This window comes from Anastrepha ludens, chromosome 4 (assembly GCF_028408465.1).
Source record: "Anastrepha ludens isolate Willacy chromosome 4, idAnaLude1.1, whole genome shotgun sequence".
NCBI lineage: Eukaryota > Metazoa > Arthropoda > Insecta > Diptera > Tephritidae > Anastrepha > Anastrepha ludens.
The window spans coordinates 3,099,133-3,109,759 of record NC_071500.1 but is presented as its reverse complement, the minus strand read 5'-3'; the positions used below and the strand labels follow the sequence as shown (position 1 = coordinate 3,109,759).

Sequence of the window (10,627 nt, the reverse complement as noted above, 5' to 3'; positions counted from 1 at the left end):
CAATTATGACCGCGGGTTGGCTTTATCTACATACAAATATGGAATTCACGTATTCAATTGGATTCGTGTTTACCTAGTAATCGGTTCATCTCTGCCTTCGTTTCGCATATCTAATGGCAACGTAGCTTTAAGCTTTTTCACATTGTACTGAGGACAGGGTGACTACAGGGCATAATTTACCACACCAGTATCTGGTACAAGCGTTAGTTACTTGGCACCCTTTGTATCTGAGAAAGCGCTAATATCTGTCAGATGCTTTGAGAGGGGGCTTCAATTTTAAGAGCGAACGGCGTCAAAATACAGAGCGCACCACGTACTGCGCCTGCTCTCAGCACACCCCTCACCATCCCACCAACCATTTATTTGAGTTCGCTTAGCCAAACAATGAGCGAATTCCTCTGGCTATTCAACTCCAGCATGAAATCGCTAGCACCACAAACAGTTGAAGGCGAACAACGTTAACGAACGCAGGCGAGCAAGTTTTAAAAATCACTGGTGCCGGGTAATTGTTGTGCCCAACTGAAAAACCAAAAGCCAACCACAATACACATACAAATGTACGAATATGTGTCCTAAAAGCAAAAAAAACAATTAAACCAGTGAAAACAGTGAAATAATAGCACAAAATAATCAGAAGATTTCGCATAAATAAATGTAAATAATTAAGACACAGTCGAAAGCAACAAATTTGTATGCAAAACGCGAGGCAAACGCAAATAAACAGTAAAAGTGAGTTGAGATTAAGGCAAAGAAAAATTATAAATAAATTATTTTGCATGTGCAAATTTATTATCTGCGGTTTGTTATACAAACTCGGCGAGTCTACACTCCACCAGCATTATAAAAAAACTTAAAATTTCCTCTAAACATGAAATATAAAAAATTTATTGAGGCGCTGGAAAAATCAATTCTTTCTTACTTCATTCGGTTGCCGACGTTGTCGTCGCTGTTGTTGCTGGCGTCGCAGTCGCAGTGTCTGACGTTGTTAGTACCGCTAAGGCTGACACCACCGTAACCATTAATGCCTCGCTGTCGCAACATCGCATTGAGTCGTATATTGTGTGGCAAACCGCCACCGGCAGACTGCAAACACCCACCCACCCAACCGTTTACGCGGCGTTTAGATAGCCCCCGCATGCCCCCATATACAGATTCGCGTACAGGCGAGGAAGCCGTGAACGAAACAGAATGAAGTGAGAAAAGCGTGATGAAGTAGAATTAAAAGGAAACTCCTCTCGCAAAGAGGGCTTACAAGCCAACGTCTATGGTTGCAATCTGGCTTTGCACTAAGTGCACTGTCAAGTGTGTAGTCGCTGCCCAGTAGCTAGGCACTTGAGACGAAGTCTGCCGCGGATGACTTGACTGACTGAATGGCTGTCGTAAATACGTATGAGTGTATTGTGAATTTGTCACGGCGGGGACACGGCAGGGCTGGGAAGTAAACAGCAATGTAAAATAATGTGCAATACGAAGCGGTGTAAAGAAAATGCTGAAAAATTCATGTCGCTACGAGGACGCACCTCACAGTGACGTTTTAAGGTGTTGTTTTGGTTTTCTTTTGTTTTGCAATATTACATGCAGTCTCTAGTTGGTGTAATAGGCAGAGAGATAAACAAAAAACGAGACATACCATTTGGATTGGGTATAAAATGAGCCATCGCCGATAGAGGTAATTAAGCAACGGCGCCAGAAGAAATTCTACTTGCAAATGTGGGCGCTGGTGAAACGTGTGGGGGAAGGGGTGGGTTAACATTTGCAAACCAGTTTTTAAACAAAGCTATCGTATTGCCTTTGCTGTGTACTTCATCACCGCGCTCATCTGTACCTATGATATTTATACACATGCATACATACGTGTGTGCACCCTCCCTCTGCCAATAGCTGCGGCTGTGTGCACTTTTTTGCATTCGCTTTATCACCATTCTACCCCATGGACAGTGATCACAATTTGTGGTAATGGCTTGGGATTTGTCACTAAATTCAGCCTAAATTGATTTGGTCTATGCAAATCGAGTGCTCAACGGACACAACCATTTTGAAAGTAGCAACTGTAGTAACAACAGAAAGAAATAAAAAGGATGATGGAGAAAAATACGTGCGAAGAGTGATCGGTAAACATACGCACTTATATGTATGTACGTACGCGTAGAAAAAAGTATCCCAGCAATCAGTAAACAAAGAAAAATGTAGTTGATTTTTCTTTTAAATGGGTTGTTTAGCAAATATTTAACTCTCTTTTCCATTTTCATTGTCAGTGAAAAAAGCTCTTTCAATTTAAAGTTCATAAATTGGGAAAACTGTCATCACCCGAGTGCCGACCTCGCAACGAAAATGTGCAAGTGGCGGGAAAATAGTAACAAAAAGTTTGCAATAAAAAATGTTGAAATCTACCAAAATGCAAATGGCTACTTAACTATAGTATTTGTTACAATATCGCAAAAGCCAAAGGAGGGAGACACGCTTGTCTATTACACACACACTCGCACTTAACAAGAAGTGATTCCAACTTATCAACAATTGGCGCTCGCAATACAAAAAACAAAACAAAAATATAATTCATAAACTCGTTGATAAGTGGGCTGGCATATATTTTGTTTTTACTAAAAAATAGGGAATATGCGCGTAAATACTTTATATCTCATAGAAAAAACTCTTTTTAAGTTGATGCCATTGACGGTTCTGTCGAATTTCATGCCCGTATCTACGTTAGTTTCATAGTTACGTTTGGAAATTTTTGAGTTAATTAACTGAAAATGAATTTGGCGATTTTTAGTTATAATGACTCTTTGGGGGTATATCGACAATAGTTGGCCGATTCCGAATAGAGGAAAAAATAGGATCAAATTAAATAATTAATATTCAGCGTCAACTGCATTGGTTTGGGTGGAAATTTAAAGTTACTTCTAAAGTAATTACTAAGCGAATGTACCATGTACAGGTGAAAGATTGCTGTATTCTATAAAACCGTCTCAAAATTCTATGTTGTTTCAATCTACAACATACTCAGTACCAAATACCTCATCCAAGATTTACTTAATCCTTTTTTACCCATTTATCGATTAGTTCTTACGACTCTTTAAGGTTTTCAGAGAGAAAAAAAAAAATTCTTACAGATGTAAAAGAAAAAGTATTCGAACTAATACCTATAAGAGGAAGTCGATTTCATACTTGAGGTTCTCAAAACTAGTACAATCAAACCGATTTCACTGTTCGACTGTAGTCCGTACATCTCTGAAAACGTTTATGATTGGATAAGAGTTCGCTTAGTACTACCCAAAATATGTACTTTGTCTAACCATCGCTACAATAATTGGTATTTAAAAGATATTCTAGGTATGCACCATTAAAAAGGTTCCCAGGAATAAACCCACATTTTTACAGACTAATTAATGCATATTTATATATACAGACTTACGATTTGAATTCAAATAAAGTAATAACGAATATTTAACTTCAAAAAATGGTGGATAGGAAATCTACAAAAGCTGGCTTAAGTAAAGCAAAGTCTATTGTAATATTTTGGGATATTATATAGAATTCTCACATTGCCTTGAATAAGGCAGCATTGAATGCAAACTTGGATGAGTCTGTGCCCAATAGCAAGGATAAGAGAATCGCAGACTGCGTTTCGGAACATTACAGCTAATCCTGTCTAGGAGATAAGAGCAGCCCACTATTTCTGGAATACCGTTGCACACAAAAGTTAATGATAAAGTAGACCTACGGCTTTCGAACGTTTTCAGCTTTATTAATCTGGCACACTAAAATCAGGAAACGAAGAAAAACTTAAAAAATGTTTCTGTATCTGCTCTATTTTTGCTTTAGGGAGTTGATTGTAAGGTCTCCAAACAAGTACGTCATATTCTAGATATGAGCGGATGAAACTCGTAACTAAATTTTTAACGTGTGGGTATCAGTTAACTTGGGCAGTGTTACGATGCACAAAACCTAGAACAAAGTAAGACTTCACAATGACGAAATTCTTTATAAGAGTAGAAATAAAAGAGCGTGAGTTTTTAAATCAAATTAATATTTTTATTCAATGTAGTCTGTCTCAACTTCGATGCACTTAAAATAATGATCCTTTAATCATTTTACACCTTTTTGTACAATAATAATTTTCGAAAGCTATGTAAAATACTGTTTCACTGCTTTTTGTCGAATTATTAACGAATACGACACTGACTTTTCTAACATTTCTGACCCGGATTTATAACCGGCCAAGGAATTGTGACGCTAGCATCATTCCCTGTCCATGTATGGAGAATGTGTATGCTGCTACCACAACAACAACAGTCTTTCTATATGTAATTGTTTATGTTAAATATTTAGCACTCGCTCATCTGAGATGCCTATAAAAAAGGTGTTAGGGTTTAGCTGAGCTCCTGCTCCTATTTGTGGTGTGCGTCTTGCGTCAAATGGGTCCCTTCAGTTTTAATCCAACTCCGGACAGCAGATATTTTTATAAGGACCTTTTTTATGGCGGAACACATTCGAATGTTTGCCATTGTCTGCCGATGGGCGACCGCTATTAGAAAAAACTTTTTATATTTCTTTCTATTCATGCTCGGAGATTCGAACCTACGCACTCTCATATGGTAGTCACGCATCAACCCGCTACGGCACGGTGGCCACGAGATGCCTATAGTATCAAAAATTTCACGTTTAGTCAAACAGATAACATCACTAAAAGGTTGCCTTTCAACGCTTGTACGACCCTTTTTAAACTCTAAAACACGTTGATTCACCGTTAGAAATGAGAGAGCAAATTCCTTTAACCCTTTCACCATTTTTTATGAATTTTTGGTGCTGATAAATCTTCCAAAGCAAAGAAATCTTTCACTGCTTGTTATTCTGTTCTTTCCATTGTAAAAAATACTTCGAAGGTGGACAAAGAATGAATTCACAGATCGGAATGAAATTGTGCATGTATTTACATGAAAGGTGAAATATTAAAACGGCATATACATTTTTGATTCTTCTACTGGTTAATAGGTGTCAACCAACCTGCATAATCGCTCTGTAGTGACTCATGGATTATAAATATGTATGTACGTACTTATATGTATGTATCACCGAAGGTCTCGGCGTGTTCCGTTCGCAAACATATTCGATTATTTATGTATGAATGTTTGTATGGTGATAGGGTTATCATCTTGCATCGTCTGTTTGTAAAAAAATTTAAGCATCAGTTTTACAAAAACTACGTAAAGAAGCTTTCTAAGAATTTCACAGAAATGTGAGGACAGACGTACGCAAACCAATATTTTTTATGAGAATTTGGTGTGACTGTATTTCGCTAATTCTTCGATTCTTCTAAGTTGAAACCGAATGCAAGCGAGGCTTATGTGTACTCAATTTGAGCGAATCAATACTTTTTATTCAATTTTTCTTCAGTTTTAAATGAAATTCCACGTTCAAAACCTGCCTCTCTTAGACCAAGGATATACATACATATGTCCATATACAATATGTAAAGAGTTTCGTTGAGATATTTCGATTATCACATATTTACATCCACTTTAAACTCGATTCCTTCCGTTAATCTGAAGAGTTTTGGTATTCGCGTCCTCAGTATGTGTGTCTATCAGTATGTTGATTACCTTTATGCTGGGAATCAAGAACACAAATAAGAATGATCATTTAATTTTTCGACTCATAAGCCACTCAAGACATTCATTCGTTTCTATCCTATTCTTAGAAGCACAAAAACTACCAGCGATGATTTATTAATACAACTCAGTCGGACCCAACAACATAGTGAACTTATAAGATGAACACTCTAAGATTGGTCTGCTGTTTGGTACTGTTTGCCTGGGTTCAAGCAAGTACCCGTAAGTTCAAACTCAATAATTCGTAGTTTATATAAAACAAAATTAATATGTTTTACTTCTAGCTGAGCATTCGTTCGCCTGCATGAGTTTCATGGAAGACGAAAAGTTTATTCAGGATGATGACGACTTTGAGGAGTATTCATCGAACGGTGTGCAGATGCAATACAGTGCGGAAAGTTTGAATCCGCAGGATGTAGAACCAGCACTGACCGAACAGGCAGTGTCACATCGTCGCATTTGCCAAAACGACTATACATTTTGTTTCGCGCTCTGGCGTCAAACCCAGAATGGCACGCGAATCGAAAAGCAAGGTAAGCTACGAAACTCTTTCTTCCCGTGTTGGATCCAGTTTTTGACTATTACTGATTTAGGTTGTTGGAAGGAGAGCACTGAGCGTAATGCCACTTGCAGCCAGACGGAGTGCACTAGTTCGGCGCCCACATCGCGCAACAATTCCCTATATTATTGCTGCTGCTCGGGTGATTCTTGCAACAAGAATGTCTCCGTGGTTGAGCCGGCGCCTCTACAGGTATGCTTTTCGTTAATTAACAAACTTCTTTCTTGTTGATAAGTAATCAAAATTGCTCTTTGTATTTTGGTTTTTGTAGCTTTCGAAGCCCATTTATACTATAGGCAAAAATATGCCAAACAAAATTGCTGATGCTGGCTTGGGCGTTATTGTAATGGCGATTTTTGTATTGATTTTGTGCTTGTCGGTGAGCGGATTTGCCGCCTATTGTTATGTGCACAAAATAAAGGACAAGTCAATGCCCGAAGAAGCTCCACTGGCACCTTCTGGTCCCGGTTACAGTTCAAACCTACGAAATGTGGACAATATCAACTTGATTTGCATGCTCGGCAATGGCAAATACGGTACTGTAATGAAGGGTTTATTGCATGATCAGGAGGTGGCTGTAAAAATATTTCCCGAAAGCCATTACCCATACTACATAAACGAACGCAACATCTATTCACTACCGATGATGGACAGCCCCTCGCTTCTGACTTATTTTGGTAAGCGTGTGAATTGCCTATTGAATTCATTTATTAATTTTGGGTTCCACCGTTTTTTCTTAAGGCTATGATGAGCGTCATACGATGGATGGTAAAATCGAGTACCAACTGGTACTGTCTCTTGCGCCTCTCGGGTGCTTACAAGATTGGTTGATTGCCAATACCCTGGGATTCGAAACATTTTGCGGCATGGCTAAATCCATCACACGTGGTCTGTCTCATTTGCATACGGAAATAAGCCGAGGCGACGCATACAAGCCATGCGTTGCCCATCGCGACTTTAATTCGCGCAATGTGCTAGTCAAGGCTGATCAAACATGCTGCATTGGCGACTTTGGCTTCGCTTTGAAAGTGTTCGGTTCAAAGTATGAATACCGTGGCGAAGTGGCTGTGGCAGAAACGAAAAGCATTAATGAAGTGGGCACACTGCGTTACATGGCTCCCGAGCTTTTGGAAGGTGCTGTAAATTTGCGCGATTGTGAAACTTCGCTTAAGCAAATGGATGTGTATGCCTTAGGGTTGGTATTGTGGGAAGTGGCCACACGATGTTCGGACTTTTATCCGCCTGCGCAAGTGACGCCATCCTACAAGGCGCCTTATGAACAGGAAGTTGGTACACACCCCACCTTCGATCAGATGCAGGCATTGGTGGTGCGACACAAGGCAAGACCACTCTTTCCCGCAGGTTGGGGCGGTGGCCCTGCGGCCAAGTTAATAAAGGATACATGTGAAGATTGTTGGGATCACGACGCCGAAGCACGTCTGACATCCCTCTGTGCTGAAGAACGTATGCAAGAAGCAGCTGGTTTACGGCCTCGCTACTCACATGCACAGTCGCCTAGTCCTTTATTGAGCGCAAATAATTTATTAGTTTCTGATCAAGTAGATTCAGGCGTCCGAATATCTATGGAAACGTGCCATTCGGAAACCGCAATGATGCTGCAACCGCCACCAAATCAAAAAATATTACCGCGAGCCCGAAGTGTGGGCAGCGAGTTGAGCATCGCACCACACACAGAGAAAAATCATTTGATGCATACGCAACAGCAACTACAGCCATATCAGGGGCGTAATCCATGTCTGGAGCGCAATCTGGCACCGGTTTCAACTCGGCCGCCCCAAATCTTGGTTGAGAAAAGCAAAAAGCACAGCTTCCAGACCGGGCAAGAGAATAGTTTTTCTTGTTTAGAAGATGACGTCTCGGTCGAAGATTTAATCTCGGGCGGCAATTCGAAAAAAATGAGCAATTTTATGACGGATAATGCATCGAGTATGGGAGAAGGTTTCCCCAAGCAACACAATACCGATCGAAAACTGAGAGGATGGCATGGTGTCCGGGCGCTAATTCAGAAGAAGCTTTTCCGTAAAAGCGACGCTGCCACTGACGTTTTCCAGCAGCAGTTCGGATTCGGAGATGAAAGGTCTAACTTAGTAGACAATCGGTATGCGGCAGTTATTAAAGGACTCGATAACAATGGCACTGAACGACTAGCAAAGGCAGCAACAGTTAGTTTTATTGATGACCGGCAAAGCAACAATAATGGCGTGGCCACAACAAAAACCACAATGCTCACTGATATCTACCCGCAAACGAGACGACCCAATAATCTTGATTTGAGCCCCTTAAATGGATCAGCCGTTGTACTAGGAGAGTCTAGCGCTCCGCCATATGCTGCACCTTACAACAAATCAAACCTAATTCAAAGCATAGCGGAGGAAAGTAACGACAACGGAGCTAAAGTGCATCTCCAGCAACTGGATACACGCACCAGCACCCCCTGCCATGTAGTGCCACGTTCGCTCTCTACCAGCCTGATAAAACATGTAAATCATAATAACAATATTTTGAGTAAAGCAGAACTGAGAGCATCGCATCCTTCACGGGACCAGAAGGAAGCCACACCCGCTCCTGTCTCTAACTCAACCGGACATCTCAAAGCGCCGAACAATGACGATATCTTATTTAGGAGGCAGCGTAGCCTTGAAATATTCCGAGAGGTGTTCAGTGGGCGAGGCAGTACAGAGAAATTACGAGACCCAAGTCAGCGTGTAAAAACACCGGGGGACGTGCCGCCCTCAGTACGGAAGGTGCGAGCCTCAAAGACGCTTAGCCTATACGACGACCGGATGATGGACTCATCAACGCTGAATATACTCTAGCATGAGGAGGTTCTGCTACTGGAATTGTAAGCAGTTGAGTCCACGCGGCCATACAGCTTAAAGTGACAGTAGACAGAACACGGGAAAATAGATGAGGTCAAAAGTAATGGAGAAAAAAAATACTCGCGCGTTTCCCGAAATCAATTGACAGGGTGAGCTTTTAAACGCAACGGCGTTAAACCTGCTACACATAGGTTGGTCCTCGAACCGTACATATAAGACCCACGTGTGTGAAACAACCAAAGTCCTTATAGTGTAATTTTTGAATGTGTTTTTGTACGAAGTTAATGTATCTATAAAAAGTCGTCTGTAAGCTAGTCGTAAATGTGTATAGCGTAGTTAACGTATAAGCTGAGCTGTGGCTGATGGTTGCAGCAAACCGCAAGGATCAAAAACAGGAGCAGTAGAAAAGTGTCAGCCATTGTTTGTAATTGCAGGCAAAATAGCGTAGAAAAGATATTTATTTTTTATTCCACTTATTAGTAGGACATGAATACAATTGTACATCTCTAGGGAATTTTCACAACAATTACGATAGTATATAAATGCATATATATGTGTATGTGTAAGTGATGACGAGATACATACAGCTAATGTTTTAATTTTTTAATTCGTTTTCTGTTTTGCTTTACTCGGCTGTATTCAATTATTTTCAGTGGAAATTAAGTTTTATTATTTGGTCAGTTAGGCGCATTTTTACTTACGAAATAAGGCATACATAAATGTATTGTATATATTGATATTCACAAGCACATGTGCAAGTTTCATTGAATTAAACTTAGACTGTTGATGTGATGATTTAAAAGCTGAAAGAATTTGAAAAATGCCTTGTATTTCACTAACAATTCGTAGAGATTTGCGAATTGAAAATAGAGATTTATGCACCGCATTGTAAACAGTTATAAGAAAATTGTGGTGATGATATGTTGGTACACCGTAGTAATGACCAAAATGTATTGAAAATTATTCAAAACAGGTTAGGGTGTTACGCGTACTGCTTTAGAAATTACGTAGAACAAGAAAAATATGAATTTGTGTACCAAAAGTGAGCAACTGTACACACCATTAGTAGAGTTTTATATGAATTCTGCCGATCAGTATGTATGTACTTGTATTTAACTAAATTCCATATATTAAAAATGTACTACAACCAGAAATAGTTTAACGCAAATAAATGCATCGAAAATTGTTTGTGCTTTGTCATTTTGGGAGACTGTCTGTGTTTTTAGAAACAGTACTCGTAATAATTCATACACTCGTACTCGTACAGTTATCCACGAAAATGTTTTGACATTTTGTATGTCAAGTCATTTAACTAAAATTATCGCTTCTTATTGAATTTGGATCGCCTTTCACAACTATTTCGTTTACTTACAAAGTTACCAGTAATTCGTAACGGTGCGCTTTTTGAATCCACCAAAGCAAGCAAAAACAAAAGTGCAGGGCCAAAACAAATGCTTCAATCGACTGTCAAGAAAGTGTGTTTACACATCTATTTTCAGCTGGCCACAAACAGGGCACAATTCCCAGCGAAATGTGGCAGTTCGGAGAAAACTCATCGTGTTTGGCGAAGTGCGGGCACAAATCTCAAGTAATTGAAAATTTTCATTTACCTGGGA

The 10,627-nt window shown here is 39.8% G+C and overlaps 1 protein-coding gene across 1 annotated transcript; it reads left to right on the top strand.

Annotated features, from left to right (window-relative positions):
- Positions 1 to 363: 363 nt before the first annotated feature.
- LOC128859760 (uncharacterized) lies at positions 364 to 10,197 on the top strand. Its single transcript, XM_054096820.1, has 6 exons — positions 364 to 729; positions 5,702 to 5,834; positions 5,897 to 6,145; positions 6,206 to 6,363; positions 6,443 to 6,848; positions 6,913 to 10,197. The coding sequence occupies exons 2-6, from the start codon at positions 5,774 to 5,776 to the stop codon at positions 9,006 to 9,008; spliced, it is 2,970 nt and encodes a 989-aa protein (XP_053952795.1). The 5' UTR covers positions 364 to 729; positions 5,702 to 5,773; the 3' UTR covers positions 9,009 to 10,197.
- Positions 10,198 to 10,627: the final 430 nt, after the last annotated feature.

Coding starts and splice junctions, on each gene's coding strand:
- LOC128859760 (XM_054096820.1), top strand. CDS start 5,774: ATGAACACTCTAAGATTGGTCTGCTGTTTGGTACTGTTTGCCTGGGTT. Junction 5,835..5,896: donor CTGGGTTCAAGCAAGTACCC/GTAAGTTCAAAC, acceptor TTTTACTTCTAG/CTGAGCATTCGTTCGCCTGC. Junction 6,849..6,912: donor CTCGCTTCTGACTTATTTTG/GTAAGCGTGTGA, acceptor TTTTTTCTTAAG/GCTATGATGAGCGTCATACG.